Raw genomic sequence first — 19,527 nt, forward strand, 5'->3', positions numbered from 1 at the left:
CACGCGTTCTCCAACTATTGAATAAATCCAGTGGCGAGTTAGATATAATTGATTACTAATACAATTTGAAAACACGAGGCCGGAGTTCTGCTGAAGGGTGCCAGAAACCTCGACACTTTTGGGACTCTTCTCACAACAAGTCGTTGACGAGCACCATCATGGCGAGTCAAGCAGTAGCTAACGGCGATGCGGCAGCTACCAATGCAGCTGTATTAGCACGACGCTCCTTGCCTACTCCTCCTACTTGCACTCCAGTAGAACTGAATGGTCAACTTCCAACTGTTGGAACTCTTGTCTTGAACGATGGATCTGCATATCAAGGGATCTCTTTTGGAGCTGAATCAAAATCAATTGCTGGAGAATGTGTCTTCCAGACTGGTATGTTGTTATTAAGCGAGACATCAGGTTTTTTCTGATGTTTGGAGCAGCAAAAAAAAAGTGAATTTCGACCTGTGGTGCTAAAACGCTGCAGAATCCAGATGCAATCACGCTCTTAATGAATGATTTATAACGAATAAAATTACAATCTAGGAATGGTTGGATATCCTGAATCCTTGACTGATCCATCGTACAGAGGTCAAGTTCTTGTTTTGACGTTTCCTCTGATCGGAAACTATGGTGTCCCATCACGATCGGAAATCGAAAAATTCGCATCCATACCTAAATATTTCGAGTCAAATCGTATTCATATATCTGCATTGGTCGTCGGTCAGTACTCGGGAGACTACTCTCACTACTTGGCCACATCCTCTTTGGGTGCTTGGCTCAAAGAGAATGACGTACCAGCTATATACGGCGTAGATACGAGAGCTATCACCAAGTCAATCCGAACAAAGGGTGTATTGTTAGCAAAACTACTCTTCCCAAAAGCTCTCGTTGGAGCAGGCGTCACGTCATCATCACCCAGTCACTCACCAGGTCTAAATGGTTTGGTAGCTACAGACTCGGAAATAGACTTGACGGCATCCTTCTCTCTAGCTGCATCCGCTACGGCTACTAGAGCATGGATGAACGACTTATCGAATATAGACTGGCATGATCCAAACGAACGGAATCTAGTAGGCGAGGTATCTATCACCACACCAGTCACATATCATCCAGACCCATCTGTAAATGCTGTAAAAGGACCTGATGGTAAAACTTTACGCATCATGGCTGTAGATGTCGGCATGAAGAACAATCAAATACGATGCTTTCTGAAACGAGGTGTAGAACTGACTGTGGTGCCCTGGAATTACGATTTCGTGGCTCATCAAAAGGAATATGATGGTCTCTTCATCAGTAACGGACCAGGTGATCCATCAACCGTCACTCCAACAATAACCAATCTAAAACAGCTACTCGCTCAACAAACCAAACCTATATTCGGTATCTGTCTTGGTCATCAACTATTAGCTCTTGCAGCAGGTGCTAAAACGTCAAAACTCTTGTTTGGTAACCGTGGTCATAATATTCCATGTACCGATCTACGAACCAATCGCTGCTACATCACTTCCCAAAACCACGGTTTTGCAGTAGATGTATCAACTCTCCCTGACGGATGGGAAGCCACATTCATCAATGCAAATGATGAATCAAACGAAGGTATCGGACACACCCGATTACCATACTTTAGTGTCCAATTCCATCCGGAATCAACTCCTGGTCCTTGGGACACTGAATACTTGTTTGATGAATTCATCGAGTCTGTATTGGAGTGTAAAAAGGCTGGTAAACTGGTGCCTCGACGAGTACCTGTTAGACCAGCACCACCAATGAGACAACGACCACGTAAAGTTTTGATTTTGGGATCTGGTGGTTTATCGATTGGTCAAGCTGGAGAATTTGATTATTCTGGCTCTCAGGTAAGAAATTCACTCATCGCGCTTATTGTAGAGTTGTCTGTGGCGGGTGATAGATCGACGGTCTAGCAAGAAAGGCTTTTTGGCAATGATTCCTGTCTCACCGACCTTTATTTGTAGGCAATCAAAGCTTTGAAAGAAGAAGGCATATATACCATTTTGATCAACCCAAATATTGCTACTATTCAAACATCTAGTGGACTGTCAGACAAGGTCTACTTTTTGCCAGTAACACCAGACTTTGTTCGAATGGTCATTAAGCATGAAAAACCTGATGGTATATATTGTACATTCGGTGGCCAGACTGCTCTGAATGTTGGAGTGAAACTCAAAGACGAGTTTGAGGCACTTGGTGTTAAGGTATAAGATGGCAATTCGATGGACCTTTTTTTCCCAGGGCTGGTTTTGCTTGACATGCTCCTGTCTGCATAGGTCTTGGGAACTCCAATCTCTGCTATAGAAGTCACTGAAGATCGAGAACTCTTTGCTCAGAAAATGATGGAAATTGGTGAACAATGTGCTCGTTCAGCCTCTGCTACTTCAGTAGCTGAAGCTGTAGAAGTGGCCAATGCTATTGGATATCCAGTCATTGTAAGAGCTGCCTACGCTTTGGGTGGTTTGGGATCTGGATTTGCTTCAAATGAAGATCAACTAGTAGAATTGACTACTCGATCATTTGCTACGTCTTCTCAAGTTCTGGTTGAACGAAGTATGAAGGGATGGAAGGAGATTGAATATGAAGTTGTGCGTGATGCAGCAGATAATTGTATCACCGTCTGTAATATGGAGGTGAGGATGTGGCCTGACTTGTCGTGGCTTTTTTTTGCAATGATTTTCTTATTCGGCCAGTGGAAATCTCTATCTCATCGTGATATTTCTTACAGAACTTTGATCCACTGGGTATTCACACTGGAGACTCGATTGTCGTAGCTCCATCTCAAACCTTGTCTGATGATGATTACATGATGTTGCGCCGAACTGCTGTAAACGTCATTCGTCATTTGGGAGTTATTGGAGAATGTAACATCCAATATGCTCTCAATCCACTCTCACGAGAGTACTGTATCATTGAAGTCAATGCTCGATTGTCTCGTAGTTCGGCATTGGCTAGTAAAGCTACTGGCTATCCACTTGTAAGTTCAGTTTTTTTACGGTTTACCTAGCCCATGGAATCGGCAGTTTCTCATTCTCGATATTTTGCGAAGGCATTCGTTGCTGCCAAATTGGGTCTAGGCATTCCATTGACTGAAGTTCGAAACTCCGTCACGAAAAAGACTATTGCTTGCTTTGAACCAAGTTTGGATTATTGTGTGGTCAAGATTCCAAGATGGTATGATACGTTCTTGTTTCTGTTTTGAAATGTTACGTCGGTTAACATTTTGTCACGTCGTTACAGGGACTTGAAAAAGTTCTCTCGTGTTAGCACCAAAATCAGCTCTGCCATGAAATCTGTGGGTGAAGTCATGGCCATCGGCCGAACTTTTGAAGAAACAATTCAAAAGGCTATTCGTGCTGTAGACTATCACTTCATTGGATTCTTTGAGGTATTAAAACTCAATATCTCTGGTTTTTTTCTTGCCTCAGCACTAACATACTTGTCTACTTTCTAGAATGACTACGTACACACCATTGATGACGAATTACAAAACCCGTCAGATCAACGTGTATTTGCTATCGCGAATGCTCTTCATCAAGGCTACACGGTTGACAAGATTCACGAGATGACTTCAATTGACAGATGGTTTTTGAACAAGTTGAAGGGTATTGTTGAGATTGATAAGAAACTCAGGTATAACGTCGTGATAAAGCTTTTCACGTTGAAAGCATCTGCTCACTGCATGGAATTTTTTCAGCAACTATACTCTTCAAACACTGCCACGATCTTTATTGTCTCGTTCCAAACAAATGGGATTTTCTGATCGTCAGGTTGCCAAAGCTATTGGTACTTCTGAATTGGCTTTACGAAAGTTACGTATCGATCAAGGAGTTACACCATTCGTGAAGCAGATTGATACCGGTGGGTACTTCAACAAGTATTCAATCAAGCCGTTTTTGGGCAACATCTCTAACCACTATTCATTCAGTCGCTGCTGAATTCCCTTGCTACACCAACTACTTATACGTGACTTACAATGCCTCTGAGCACGATGTCGCGTTTGACGACAAGGGTGTCATGGTGTTAGGAAGTGGTGTATACCGTATTGGATCATCCGTCGAATTCGATTGGTGTGCTGTACGCTGCATACGAACACTTCGATCACTTGGCCTCAAAACCATCATGATCAACTATAATCCAGAGACCGTGTCCACAGACTATGATGAAGCCGACCGTCTATATTTCGAGACATTGACATTAGAACGTGTCCTCGACATCTATGAATTAGAAAAGTCGGATGGTGTTGTGGTATCTATGGGTGGTCAAACTCCTAATAATATTGCTCTGCCATTATATCGTGAGAATGTCAAGATTTTGGGTACGACACCTGAAATGATTGATAATGCTGAAAATAGATACAAGTTTTCACGTATGCTCGACAAGATTGGTGTCGATCAACCTTTATGGAAGGAATTGACGTCAATTGAAGAAGCCAAGACATTCTGTGGTAAAGTGCAATACCCAGTCTTGGTCCGACCCTCATATGTCTTGTCTGGAGCAGCCATGAATGTAGTATACTCAGAGCCAGACTTGTCACAATACTTGCAAATGGCAGTCAACGTATCACGAGACTTCCCAGTCGTTATATCTAAATTTATAGAAGAAGCCAAAGAGATTGAAATGGACGCAGTTGCCTTAAATGGTAAACTCGTCATGCATGTCATCTCTGAACACGTTGAGAATGCTGGTGTACATTCTGGAGATGCTACACTCATTCTGCCACCTCAGGACTTGGATCCAGAAACCGTTCGTAAAATAGAAGTCGCTACTCGTAAAATCGCCATGGCCTTGAACGTTACAGGACCACTCAACATCCAGTTTATTGCTAAAAACAACGAAATCAAGGTTATAGAATGTAATGTCCGAGCATCTCGTTCCTTCCCATTTGTCAGTAAAGTCTTGGGAGTGGATTTGATTGAAATGGCAACTAAGGCTATCGTCGGTGAAGCGTTTGATGCTTATCCACCAGTAGAAGAACGTAAAGACTATGTTGCTGTCAAAGTACCACAATTCAGTTTCTCGAGATTGTCTGGAGCTGATCCGATTTTAGGAGTTGAAATGGCATCAACTGGTGAAGTAGCTTGCTTTGGTAAAGATAAATATGAAGCATATCTAAAGGGCTTACTAGCTACCGGCTTTATAATGCCAAAGAAGAATATCTTGTTGTCTATTGGTGCATACAAGGAAAAGATGGAATTCTTGCCTTCTGCACGTAGACTCAATCAAATGGGATATAAGCTGTTTGCCACGTCTGGCACTGCTGACTTTCTGCAGGAGCACGATGTGCCTGTAAAATACCTTGAAGCCTTGGATGACGAAGACTCACAAAAGGCAGAATACTCTCTGACAGCCCATCTTGCTACTCACTTGATTGACCTATACGTAAACCTGCCATCTAAAAACAAGTTCCGTCGTCCAGCTTCGTATATGAGTCGTGGATATAGGTCTCGTCGTATGGCAGTCGACTTTGCCATTCCATTGATTACCAACATTAAATGTGCCAAACTCTTTGTCGAAGCTATAAGTAGACATCGTGAATTTGAAATCTCGAGTGTAGATTATAAGACCTCACATAAAACCGTAACCTTGCCTGGTCTCATCAACATCTCGACCTTTATACCCAACTTGGCAACTGCCGAATCATCTGAATTTGTACAAGCATCTAGGTCTGCATTGGCGGGTGGATTTACCATGTTGTGCTTGATGCCACAAGGTGAAGCTTCGGCTGATTCTCTTAAGGATAAAAGGTCTATGGCTATCGCTCAAAGTAATTGTAGATCAAAAGCCTTCTGTGATTACGCCTTGTCAGTGGGTGCCTGTCACGAGAATGCCGCCATATTGGATAATGTAGCAGGTGATAGTGTATCCTTGTATGTCACGTTCGATGCAGAACGATGCCCAACTTTGGCTTTAATGGGTATGAGTGACTTGACTGCCCACTTCCGTACTTGGCCCAAGGAATTGCCTATAATCGCAGCGGCTCAAGACGCTGATTTGGCATCGGTACTCTTCCTTGCCAACATTCATTCTCGATCCGTCCATATCACGAACGTCATAAAAGAAGAAGATATGAGTCTCATTATATTGGCTAAGGAAAAGGGTGTCAATGTCACTTGCGATGTTGCCATTCATAATCTCTTCTTCTCCAATGCCGATTTGGCATCGCCATTATTGGGTAGTCCACAAGATGTCGAGGCATTATGGGACTTATTGGCATTTATAGATTGCTTCTCGGTTGGTCCACTCTTGTCGCTACTGAAGCAGGATGGCCAAACAGCATACAAGGATGGATTGGAGGATTCCCTTCCACTCTTGTTGAACGCAGTGTCTCAAGGTCGTTTGACTATGGACGACATTGCAACGAAATTATACCATAATCCACGAGCCATATTCGATTTGCCTGAACAACCTGAAACATATATAGAAGTTGAAATCGAACGTCGTCGACCAACCAAGGTCAAGATTGGTAAAACCGAATTGGCCCTTGATGGTGTAGTACATAGAGTAGTATTTAGAGGCGAGACTGTATACCTTGATGGTGGTATATTCGGACAGGCGTCTGGTCGTGATGTAACTGGATTGGTCCGTATTGTTTCTGGCAAAACTGGAGTTGTATCAAACTCTCGACGTGGAACCATGACTTCTCATCGACCAGTACCACTCACCATGAATGCTGATCAATCACCTAATGCCTTGATGGATGCATTGACTCCCAAGTCTCCTCGTGGACGACTCATGTCTAGCAATGATCCAATATCAGCCTTCCTTGCTGCTCGTCAACCACCAATTGCAGGTGAATCCCCTGCTGGAATTCCTTCTGCTAATATGGCTCCTCGTGGTAGTACGGATGCTGCTGCTGTCGCCATGAAGAATTGGTTGACATCACCTGCATCTGTTACGAAAGATGGATTGATCGATGGAAGAGCTCAAGAAGAAACGAATTCAGAAGGCGAAGCTGTCGCACTGGCTACAGTTAGCAAGGCATTGCAGCGCACATTCCAGCAAACTCTGGATGTAGCTCAAACTCAATATCTCTCTGAACTACCTGGGTATGTGATGGTCGCATGCGATGGCGTTTTTGGTCATTCCTTTTTGACGCCGTTTTCAATTGGTAGATCTATATCATCGGTAGTATCTAAATCTCCATTCTATCGCAAACACGTACTATCCGTTAAGCAGTACACTCGACCTGACTTGCACATCTTGTTTGGTGCTGCATCAGAAATGAGAGTTTTGGTTGAAAAACAAGGATGTATTCCATTACTACAAGGCAAAGTCTTGTGCTCAGCCTTCTATGAAGCTTCGACACGAACATCTAGTAGTTTTGAAGCTGCCATGTTGAGGTTGGGTGGTCAAGTTGTTGGAATCAATCAAATTACTAGTTCTATCGCCAAGGGTGAAAGTTTGGCCGATACAGGTATGTTTTGTAAATGAGATGGCAGTTATTGAGGTGTTATCACATGCCCATTATAGCTCATGGTGTTTTTGTTTTGTGCTCACCGATTACCCTTTTTCAACTAGTACGAACTTTGAGTTGCTACGGTGATGCTATCGTCATGAGACACCCTGATCATGGATCGGCGTCTACAGCAGCAAAGTATTCTCCAGTACCCGTCATCAACGCAGGTGATGGTACAGGTGAACATCCAACTCAGGTATGCTCTACGTCGTCGGGCTTTTTGTTTGGCACTGTTCCTTTCTTTTGCGTTCCTACCCACGCTCCTAACGTAGGCGCTATTGGACGTATATACTATACGAGAAGAACTAGGTACTGTAAATGGACTCACGATTACCATGGTTGGTGATTTGAAGAATGGACGAACAGTTCATTCCCTTGCACGTCTCCTATGTAATTACGACGTCAAGATCAACTATGTCGCACCACAATCACTACGCATGCCAGATGAAATTAGAGCTGAAGTCAAACGAGCTGGTCTGAAACGACAATATGAGACAACCTCACTAGACGAAGTTATTGGTGAGACTGATGTCTTGTACGTCACACGTATCCAGAAGGAACGATTCACCGATCTCGCTGAATACGAAAAGGCATTGGGATCCTATATTATTACCACTCGTACTTTACAAAAAGCCAAACCACAAATGATTGTCATGCATCCTCTACCACGGGTAAATGAGATTGATCCTGAAGTAGACTTTGATCCCAGGGCAGCATACTTTAGGCAAATGAAGTATGGAATGTATGTCAGAATGGCGTTGTTGGCTCTTGTTATGGGTCGAACATAGTTAGGAAGGGTGGTCTTGTCACATTCCAAAAAAAAAGGATGGGAGATATGAAGGGAGGGAGAGTAAGTGTAAAATACCAAACAAAAACACAATGTCTAAAACTTTATAGAAGTCTTGTTTTTCAAACAACGAACAAAACATCATCTGTTTCATTTCAACATTGTTTGACTCGACTATTTTTCGATGTTTCGATTAAAACGACCCCAAAATATCAAGTTATGGCATTTTAGCGGAGGCCTTTTCGATTTTCAAATACCTCTTGTACTCTTTGGGCCAAAATATAGCTAATACAGCCCAACAATCAAAGACGCGTCCAAATGTCGCTCAGCGTGTCACAGAGCCGTGTCTCTGGCCTCGCTGGAGCATGCTACGAGCCCATGAAGGTGTTCTGATGACTTTAGGAGAACGAAACCCAGAAATTTTCAACCCAAGATCAGGACTGACTTCGATTTTCTTCACCGATGCTCAAACTCAGACTCAACACGTTTTCATACCTTATCTATAAAGGATGCCATCCCGAGTTGATCGCAGAGCTATATCATCTTTAATCTACCTATACGTAGATAAGATTGATTCGCTTGAAAGTAAGCTTGTTTTGATTCTCGTTTGCAGGCTTATAATTTTTTTTTCTTGCAAACGTCCAAAGCTCACGTTTCTTGTAGCAATCGCTCTAATAGAAACCAACTTATCGTAATGGAAACATCAACACGCTCTCATCCTCACAAGACGCATTGGCATTTGAAATCCTTTTCTCAGCGTCATCAAGACATTTGAAGTCCAAGGAAAAAAAAAACTGAAGATCTTGCTCATCCCTTCATTGTGGATAAAGCAATGCCTTCCACCTCTTCAACGGCATTTTCTACACTCATCGACAAAACATGAGCATCCCTGACATCTGGCGAAGGTGAGTTCGTGACGGAAGCTGAAAGCAACCGCTCTTTCGATGCGACCAGTGAAATGAGATAAGCTGGTGATGACCACAATCTCAAAAATCAAACTAGAGTCTATGATTTTCTTCGGAAATGCTTAGAACGGGATGGATGCTGAAGCTTTTCTTTATTTTTGATGGCATTGTCGTGGATATATTTTTTTCTTCGAGTTGACAAAATTGGAATCTGATCAATAGTGATTTCATAGAAAGACATCCTTGCTATACCTCGGCAACCCTGTCCGGCAACCCTGCCGTTAAGCTTTATTACAACTTGTAAGCAATCGCAAGATTCTGTGCAGCTATTTTTGGGTTGTCGATGATGATATCATTAAACACATTTAAAAAGCTGGAATTACCGGCTGAGTCGCCCGACGTTGAGGAAAATGTGACACGCACTGAAGACAACCGTTAAAGAAACCCAACCTAGAGTTTTTATTTTTGGATCTCATCCTCACGAAAACTTTGGTTTGTAGGGAATTATCAAGTGCATTTTAAACTACGACAAGACCAGGTAAGCCTCTCATTGCATTTCGTCCAATCGATCTTCCCAGTGTTGACCCCAAAAGAATTTTTTACAAAGCACCAAGTACACATTTTAAACAAGAACAAGACAAGGTAAGGGTCTCATTCATTTGCACCAACTACCCCAGACTGTTTGAATGATGACCGACCTAGACAATGACATGTCTCTGGTTGGAACAAGTGCACTGGGCGCCGACAAGGGGTTTAACCCTCTCGTGGAGATAAACGCACCTTCTGACATTTTTGCAACAAAGTCTTTGGCTTTGAAAGTAGCCAAATCAAACTTTTACACGTTGAAGCTCACAGTACTTTATCGTAGATATCTTCAAACAAGCTTTCGGATACAAGCTTCCTGTTGGCAAGCCCCAGTCACGGAATCCATATGTAAGTTCAGATCCATAAAGTTGAAATTTCTGTTGAAGCTTTCTTTGAAATTGATGACATCTGATGACGAGTCGGAATTGAAGTTTTTCTTGACGATACATACATCTTATTCCATTCATGCCTAACTGATTCAAAAGAAAAGACTGTGCTTCACGCTTTGAAAACAAGTCATGAAAGCAAAGTTGCTAACCGACTCTTTTCATTTCACAGGAACCAAGATGGTAAGCAAAGCATGACCTCTCATTACATTCCTTCTTGGTCGCGCAAGATGAAATATTATTACCATCACGACGGTCTTATGAATTCTTTTATCTTGATTAAACCGTCCGCAAGTTCGGGCTCTTTCTGACGCGATTCAACAAGATGTTTCCTGGTCGAAGAAAATTGAAGAGTCTTATTTGAGCTGACTCTTCATCTAGTTTTTTTCTTAGGAAACTTGCTCTTACTGTGTGAGTACGTGTTAGTAAGCGTACTGTGTGAGTACGATTTGTAAGAGTGTAATATGAATACAGACTGCTTGTTCCTTGTATCGCGTGTCTATTATTCCTTTTATGTTGTTGTCGGCCTCTCCGCTCCTTGCATGAATGTTTTCCATTTCCCACTTTTTTGGCAACAACTTTGACAAATTGGACAAGGACAGGACAGTACAAGCGGGAACGATCGCGACGAGAAGAGAGACGTCTGTAGAACTGTCTGGATCTACCAAAAATCACACTCATTCTCGACGTAAGGTACTTGTCTCGTAAATATTCAGGACTGTAATAATCACTCGACGAATTTACAAGAGAGACTGGTAGAGTGTAGTTAGTATACTAGTAGACAATGGAGGTTGTGTATGTATATCAACGTAAAAGGAAGGAATTTGGACGGCAGACCCAGTTCCGGGACATACTGGCCACGGAATTGTCAGTCCACATTCTCCCTGATCCATCTCAAGAAAAGAACTATCTCGTCAGAAATCCATGTGCTGCAGAGGTCCAGTGTGCTCCTGACAAATCGGAACATGAGGCAAGTAAATCATACCTTGTCGATTTCATTGTACATCTTCTGTCTTGTATCATTTGGACGAGAATGTCGTTGTTGGTTTTACGCTGTCGAATGAAGATATATTTGACAAATAAACTCATTCGATCACTCTTATAAAATAGGTCAATACAGAATCTCTAGTGACTGTAAATACCGGAATACTGCATCTACAAGGTGGTTGGCCAAGAGATGTCGACCCAACGGATGCTGAACATACCATCCGTTTCAGGAAAAAGATTGAAAAGGACGATGAATACGTCAAGAGCGTTAAATGCATGGGAGAGGCAGGTTCATTACTTGACTGTTTTTCTCGTCTTGTAAAGATTCGACCAACTTTTGTCTCTTAGCTCATGGAACACTGCATCAAACAAAACAACGCCATTGATATCTATGAAGAATATTTTATCGATGCCGCAGATACAATGGCAGTAGAACCACCTTCAGCTAAATCCCTGAACGTTTACAGGTACAAACCATACGCATAGGTGCTGCTTCCCTCGAGGCCATTCTTACACCTTCTTTCCGAAACTCAAAACAGAGATCCAAGTCCTGTAAAACGAGCAGCAACCTTCGTATCATGGTATCCAGACGATGGTCATAAAATGGCCGTAGCATACTCCAACCTACAATTCCAAGGAACACCACAAAACATGCCTTGTGAATCATACATTTGGGATATCGAGAATCCAAATACACCCGATCAAGCCTTGATAGCGCCAAATCCATTGTGCTGTATCAAATACAACCCGAAAGATCCTCATGTCCTGGTTGGAGGATCGTATAATGGTCTTGTTGGTAAATTCCAGCAACGGATTTGTTATCATGCGTTACTTCTTGTATTGATAAAGCATCTTACTCATCTGTTTCTTACTTGAATAGCATATTGGGATACAAGGAAGGGCTCTTATCCAGTAGACGTGTCGGCAATCGAAAAGAGTCATAGAGATCCAGTGTATAATGTAGCATGGGTGCAATCCAAATCTGGTTAGCATAGTTTTTGCAACCGACATGTTTTATTTCGCTCATTTTTATTTTGAATTAGGTGCCGAGTTCTTCTCAACATCAACTGACGGCCAAGTGCTGTGGTGGGATATTCGGAAACTGTCAGAACCTACCGAATCTCTGTTACTGGATCCAGACAAGAATGGACAGATTGTTGGAGGCACTGTCCTGGATTATGAAACGACCATGGTATGAGTCGTTTATGATTCTTTTTAAAGCGTTGCTTGCCGGCTAACATTCAAATCTGTCGTAGCCAACAAAATTCATGGTTGGAGCAGAGAATGGTTCTGTATTCATGTGCAATAAAAAAGCCAAGAATCCAAATGAGAAAATCACGCACATTTATCCTGGCCACCATGGTCCTATTTATGCTCTTCAGGTTTGAACATTGAGTGGTTTGGAATCAGAGTCACATCATAGCAAGCTGACAATTTACTTGAATATAACAGCGAAATCCCTTCTTCCTGAAAAACTTCCTAACTGTCGGTGATTGGACGGCCAAGGTAATCGTCACGATCGGTGCACTGAAATATTGTCGTTCTTCTTCTGTGTTAACACCACAATATTCTAGATTTGGGTTGAAGACGTGAAAACACCCATCATGTCAACCAAGTACTCATTGTCGTATATGACTGATGGTTGTTGGAGTCCAGCTCGACCTTCCGTCTTCTTCACCGGCAAGATGGATGGTACATTGGATGTTTGGGACTATGTATTCAAGCAAAACGATCCCACTCTTACTGTACAGGTAAAAACATGATAACTTTGGCTGCTGATGGTCGCGAACTCCTTCTGACTTGGATTTGAATTAGGTCTGCAACGCACCCATTCACTCCATCAAGGCTCAGGAGCATGGAAAGATGGTTGCTGTAACTGCTCGTGATGGATCCACTACCATTTTAGAGCTATCGGAGGGTCTATCAAGAATACAGAACAATGAAAAGGCTGTCTTCTCGGCTGTGAGCGCGCACTTTTGGTTAAAGACACTGTTGACCTAAAGAAAAGCGAGGTCCTTCAATATACCTCACATTCGCTAATTTTGAAATCTTACTAGATGCTGGAACGTGAAGCCAAACGGGAAAAGACACTAGAAGCTGCTGCTCGTGAAAAGAGGCTTAAAGCACAAGCTCAACAAAAACGACCAGGCTCTGGCGGTGCAGGCAAAGGGCCAAGTTTAGATGATTTGGTTAAGAGTGCTGAAGATGAATTCTTCAAACTCATCAGCGAAGCTAAAGACGCTGCTGAAAAGACCGAAGCACGATCTGCACCAGCTCGCGAAGAGGCTAATGACGTGTAAAAGCAATCGTTTGAACGTTTATGATACCTTGTAATGTATATATACAGCACAATTTGAGATTATCTAGTTACTTGCCATTAGCTATCTTGTGTGTTGGTTCAGTGCTCTGGTTTCGTTTCAAGTCGAGAATGCCACGTGATGAAATCTGGCCGAAGTTGTCATCTAAGTGGTTACAAGAATACACACAGCAAACTTCTTCAATCGAGTACATCAGTTACATTCAACTAAAATGCAAACTTTTTTTCTTACGTTGGGATGCTTTATGTTGCAAGGGGATTTACAAGGCATAAATTCTAAGTACACTAGATACATTCAACTATAGATGCAAACGCTTCACAAGAGCCATTTCAAATTGTCCTTTGCGCGGTAGAAGAAGATATACCCCCACTTTTTCTTGCGCTGCAATAAAAATATGATTGTGAGCTGACAAGTTTCTACGACACAGAAGGGGAACACCACTCACCATCACATCATCTATTCGATCCACACGTTCATCATCAAATGAATACCATTCTTCAGCTCGTTTGCAGAAAGCAGTATAATGACCTGCCGACATGGTTCCGATATGATTCGACACTGCAAACAACTCATATTCCAAAGCTCCACCTCCACCACTATTGCTATCACCTGCAACATCACCATTATGACTACTACCAGGTATACCACTAGCTCCGTTTGCTATTGGGTTGACCATATTGGCTTCTGGAGCAACATATGGCCTGAGATCAATCTCTTGTTGATAGTCTACGGTACGATCTTGTTTACGCCATGCAAAGTATCGTGGATGTCGTACGAATCGTTTCAGGTGGAGGACGACAATGGGTGGGAGAGACCATAAATCAAGCTTTTTGACTCCTTTCGTTCCTCGACATTTCGGACAATGCCAGTCTTCAATCTCTTGTTCTTCTTCCAGGAAGTGTTTGAGGCAATCATCCAAAGTGACCATGGGTAATGGTGGCGGCCCGTCAAACATGTCTTGGATCTATATGGGTAGTGGTTTTTGACGAGATGAGGCAACTTATTCCCAACCAGACAAAAAGTTGACAAAATCAAAAACAATAGAAATCGAGAGAGCGCAGAAAACTCACATGACAATCAGCCCTTTTGTCGTAGAAGAGGCTCTTCATTCGACTTGGCCACTCCAATCTGATTCGTAACACAGAACCCTCAGCCAACTCCAAGATTTCAGTATCGGTATTTGGAGCAAGGAATTCATCATCCTCATCACTGTCGTAATCAAGTGGACTGCTTCGAGTTTCTTCCACTCGCACATAAAATAGTTGACTGGCTGATTGAAGGTCTTCATCCGACAAATCTGCACAGACAATACCACTAATGGGAAAATGAATTTGTTGAGTGTATAGTCTACAAGATTTCGATATAAGCTTACGAACTTACGCGTCTCTAAACTCATTGAGCAAGGTGGTATACAAGTCTTTCTCTGTGTATACGCCAGGTGGAAGTGGGTAGATCATTGGAAACCCAAACTCAAATCGTCGCATGCTCCTGAAACCAAGTCTTGGAGGAGGCACATCTTCATGGGCGAAAGCAATAGCTGTCATTCGATTATCGAACTCGTAACTAGAATGTCAACCTGTCAGTTTAAGATTAACGGTCTCAATGTTCGAATAAGACCAAAGACTTACAAAACGACATCATCGCGGGTTGTGTCAAAGTCTTCAATCGTCCACTCTGCTGGCACAAGATCTCTTACTCGGCTTCCATCAAGTATAGTAGCAAATATCTAATGGCAAAAAAATGGAATGGGTGAGTTCCAGCTCACACATTGCCAAACAAGGACCAACTGATGTATTTCTGAACAAACCGAGTCTACAGGAGTGCCGGAAGCTCGACTCAAAGCCTCAATAACGTCAGCCCTTCTGGCAGTCACGGGTAACGTCAAGCGATATCTGAATTTACGAAATTCTGCAGTCACTAAAATAGCTTCCAAGGTTACTGGTGGTTCAGGAATCTCGAGTGTGAGTTCCTGATGCACGTCAAACTTGACTGAAGCTTTCCCACAGTCAAGGCAAGTCACGCGAGAGCGATACATGCCATGAAACAATTCAACAACAGGGGATTGATTGCGTTTCACATGAGCATTCCAGAACTCTTGCGCAATAACTGCGTCTGGTGTGGTATCTGGATAATCTGGGAGCTCGATATAAGGCTTCTTTTTCACCTTGTTGACATCTATTCAAAAGTGAGAAGAGATGTCAGAGATGCTGATAAAATTTTGAATTTGCAGATATTACCTTCATGAAGATTGTCCAACAGGAATGCCAAGAATTCCTATGCGTACGACGCAATGAATTTAATAATCTATTCCACGTCCTCCGATTGAGACAACCGTGATCAAACTTACATGAGAGTCATGATGTTGAAAATCATCAAATCGTTCTCCTGAATACTTTTGCAAGACAGCACGAAACTCTTTTGGAACAAATGGGGTCTTTCCTTGATGAAGCCGACACAGCAAGTGGGAGAATTCAGTAGCGACTTCTCCCTTGCTGATAGAAAGAGGATTATCAGGATTTAAATCAGCCTGAAATCCTTTCTTCCCAGTCCCTGAGAGGTACGATAATCAGTACAAGTCTCGAGGAAATGATCAGAGAAGCTAGAAACTTACTCAAAAAGTATTTGAGAAAAGCAGGTACAGTAGCAAGACATTGGATTATATTGCTCACAAAGCAAGTCTAAAAACGGCGTGACCAGTTTGACTCACATTAGTCTTGATTCAGAAGCAGCAAGGACATTGGAAAAATCAAAAGCACTCACATTGCCCATATTCAACAGCCCAATAGGTCGGTACAAAGGAGGAGTAGGTGCATCCCAAGCCTTGATGATGCCGTCCCATATTGGAATATCCAGGCCATGAGACATTTCCTTGCTGCGTCTGTCCTTGACGAAGTTGACGGTACTCTTTTGTTCATCAACGCCTTGATTCAATCCTATATTATCTGCAGAGTAGAGATTGACCGTCTCGCTAGAGGAATCTACATTCTGCTGAGATGTCTCGGAGTGATCAACCAGCTGAAGCGTATCATCAGAACTGGTCTTCTCTTGAGAATCGGATGGACCTTCTACTTTTGTCAGATCCATATCGTCCACTTCAAGTTCCTTCCATTCGAGGGTGTCCAGTGTTTGAATATTCTCATCAAGGTGTTTGATAGTGTCTACTAGTTCGTTGTCACCAAGGTGTTTTAAATCGTGTGCTGCTTCTTTGTCACCTGGGCGTTTTGAATCGTCTACTAGTTCATTGACATCTGAATCATCGTGTTTAGATTCTCCTTCATCAATCCGAGCACGACTAGTGGCTGACTGTCCTTCAAGAAGGCGATCAATGGACGTATCATTATCTTCGGTATTGGCCATATCACTGGAATCAGGATTAAAGGAGTCGTCTACGATATCTATACTGGATCGTCGTCCTTGTGCTGGCAGTTCGTCGTAATCTTCTGCCATCGGCTCCATATCAACCATAGACATACTCGTTGGTTCTGTTGTGTGTTTGGAAACATCTGAGCTCCAATCTCTCAATTTCTCTTCTGAAGCAAACGTGTTTGAGGCTCCATCTAGACTATCTTGATCCTCATCATCCGAATCCCATGGACGACCTTTATATGCGGAATTGTGAAAGACAATTGTACTAAGAGCTGTATCGTTTTGTAATCCTATTTCATCTATTCTATGACCATCGATTCGTAATGAAGAGCCAGATTTGGACGACCTGGTCAAAGCAAACTGGTTGTTCAAATCTGGCTCGTTATCAAGTAGATTATCATCATCAGCCAAACTCATAGATGGCTCATCGTCTGTATCTGACGATTCAGCCATTTCAAACGCATTTGGAGGGTATATACCATGTCCAAGAGGTTGATCATATTCATCAAGAAGTAGCTCTGATCGACGTATAGGAGTTACTGCATTAGATGATAGTGGCGTCGTGCTACCAACAGAGAAACGATCAAATATAGCGTCGAAGAGTCTCTGTGCTGCCATTGGGTCTACAGAAGGACCAGTGGATAGCCTTGGCGACATTTGCGTGTATTCTGTGACTGATGAAGTACCACTTTCAGGCAGTTGCGATTCACTATAGCTAGACTTCATAGCATGTATTCCTTCTTTAACACGACGGCCGCCAGGATCGGAGTCATATCCAGATGGAATCCTGGGTGGTGTTGATGACTTTGATCTAGGCAAACCAACATGCGATGCGACTCGATCATACTGATATTTAAAGTAAGCTGATATTCGAGATTCGTCTGGAAGCTGCATATCGTCATCAATATCTGCGTCTGCAGATGCAGAATCGGCTGCTGCTAATGTGGTGAGTTCTGGTAGCTTACGGTCAGTATCAACAGCGTCATTTACTATGAGAGGCTCGATATATGTTTTGACAAGGCCTAGATCCTGCCACTGTTCTGTGCTGCACTGTTCTAGCCGTATTTCAACCTTGTATGGCGACACTCGACAGATATCACTCTGTGGTATAATTTCGTGGTTAAGATTTATAAACATAACTACATGGTGATCTTGATTGTTCAATGTCACTTTCACCTGATACAAAAGTTGTCGGATTAACACGAAATGAACAAGTGTTTAAAGAAATAACACGTATAGTCTTACCGTTCTGGCGGTCGTTTCTATGTGCACTCCATACTCTGACAATTTCTTCATAAATATATCTATGTAAACGTATTGTCCTCGAACAAACCATTCATGTCGAGGATGTGGCATAAGTCTAAAGACCAAATTGTATTGGTTGAGATTAGGTTCATGAATAAAGAAACACTCTCAAAACACAAAGACGTACAAGGTGTTTGGTACAGACAAGGATTCATTTACACCTGCTTCTGCTGTAGTGGTATCTGTAATCACTGGAGATGATGGTACTTCAACGACAGCATTTGTCGCAACTGATTCAGTTGTCTCGGGTATCACGTCCAAAGCTTGCGTCTTTTCAATAGAAGTAGTACTGGTAGTGACAGTAGATCCAAAGAATAGTTTACTCCCAATCTCCGCATCTAAATCCATCTTACTGTCACGCCTCAAGACCTGTGCTATATCAGGCAGCATAAAGTTTGATGGTGTTGATACAACAGCAGGTAATGACATGGTTGATGACTTGGCTGAAGATGTCGCACTTGGAAGACTACTATTGTCACCACTATTATTATTACTGCTGTCATTACCGTACTCTAAGCGAGGTTTCTTCGTCGATTCACTTTTATCGCTGAATTGTTGCGAGTTCGTTCGTAGGAATCTACTGAGAAGATTTGGGTTCTCGCTGGCCAATTTTGAGAGAGGATGGTTTTTGTTTTGCTGTGCATTAGCTAGCATTCGTAGGGCCTTTTCAATCTCCTGTTGTTTACTGAAATGCAATACAGCAGCTGCTACATCAGCATTCATAGATGGTGTGGTTTGAGAAGGTGGAGATGCTGGTTGATTAGATGATTTACGAGATCTGGCTACTGGTTGCTGTGTACTTGACGAATCATCTATGAATTCTTTCACAACACGCTGGGATTCATTTATGACGGCTACAGCTTGATCTGAGGTAGCACCACTATCAACTGCAGCGAGACTGGCATTTGCATGCTTTTTCTTTGATTTCTTCTTCTTCTTCTTTTTGGCAGCAGTTGAAGCATGATTCTGTTGTTCAGATCCTGCAGTCTGATTGTCTTCATTCTCTACGTCTCCTTCACAGATGCTACTGCTGCTGCTGTTCATATTACTATTGCTATTGCTAGATTCTGCAGATACAAAGTCACCAAACTCAACAGCCTGGTTGGGTGAAGGGTTTGATACACTGCCTGCATCTTCCATATTCGGCGATGTTTGCTGGTTTGCGTGAGTAGATATGGTAGTAGATGGTGTTGATAATGATTCAGGTAGTTGTAGTATGGGTGATTCGGCCTTTGTTTTGGCTCTATCGGTAGTCTTTTTCATCGAAGATGTCTTATTCAATTGTTGGGAAGATGGTGGCGACTTCTTTGTGAATCTATGCACTGTTGTCTCGGTCAGATCAAAGTGTACATGATGCGAATGTGCTGGATCTTCTCCTTGCTCTGAGTTGCTGCTGTTCTTCGGTTTGGAAGACAGCATGGTTGACTTTGCT

General features: G+C 42.5%; 3 protein-coding genes across 3 annotated transcripts; 2 read left to right on the plus strand and 1 right to left on the minus strand.

The window, feature by feature from the left end:
* Positions 1-158: 158 nt before the first annotated feature.
* On the plus strand, positions 159-8,244 carry SmJEL517_g00916 (uncharacterized protein; the record flags this gene model as incomplete). The annotated part of the gene is made up of 13 exons (XM_031166844.1): positions 159-378; positions 532-1,844; positions 1,962-2,201; positions 2,274-2,630; positions 2,726-2,974; positions 3,047-3,171; positions 3,238-3,385; positions 3,452-3,630; positions 3,695-3,858; positions 3,926-7,046; positions 7,113-7,414; positions 7,519-7,652; positions 7,729-8,244. 13 exons carry the CDS (start codon positions 159-161, stop codon positions 8,242-8,244), a joined length of 7,068 nt encoding a protein of 2,355 aa, XP_031027006.1.
* Positions 8,245-10,903: 2,659 nt separating this feature from the next.
* Positions 10,904-13,406, plus strand: SmJEL517_g00917 (uncharacterized protein; the record flags this gene model as incomplete). The annotated part of the gene is made up of 11 exons (XM_031166845.1): positions 10,904-11,119; positions 11,230-11,373; positions 11,455-11,573; positions 11,646-11,902; positions 11,987-12,091; positions 12,150-12,298; positions 12,363-12,488; positions 12,559-12,612; positions 12,681-12,857; positions 12,922-13,068; positions 13,164-13,406. 11 exons carry the CDS (start codon positions 10,904-10,906, stop codon positions 13,404-13,406), a joined length of 1,737 nt encoding a protein of 578 aa, XP_031027005.1.
* Positions 13,407-13,739: 333 nt separating this feature from the next.
* SmJEL517_g00918 (uncharacterized protein) lies at positions 13,740-19,514 on the minus strand (the record flags this gene model as incomplete). Its single annotated transcript, XM_031166846.1, has 12 exons — positions 13,740-13,805; positions 13,870-14,388; positions 14,495-14,738; positions 14,805-14,987; positions 15,053-15,150; positions 15,232-15,599; positions 15,662-15,698; positions 15,772-15,974; positions 16,036-16,102; positions 16,185-17,966; positions 18,036-18,150; positions 18,223-19,514. 12 exons carry the CDS (start codon positions 19,512-19,514, stop codon positions 13,740-13,742), a joined length of 4,974 nt encoding a protein of 1,657 aa, XP_031027008.1.
* Positions 19,515-19,527: the final 13 nt, after the last annotated feature.

The sequence above is a fragment of the Synchytrium microbalum genome, assembly GCF_006535985.1.
Source record: "Synchytrium microbalum strain JEL517 chromosome Unknown SmJEL517_scf0003, whole genome shotgun sequence".
NCBI lineage: Eukaryota > Fungi > Chytridiomycota > Chytridiomycetes > Synchytriales > Synchytriaceae > Synchytrium > Synchytrium microbalum.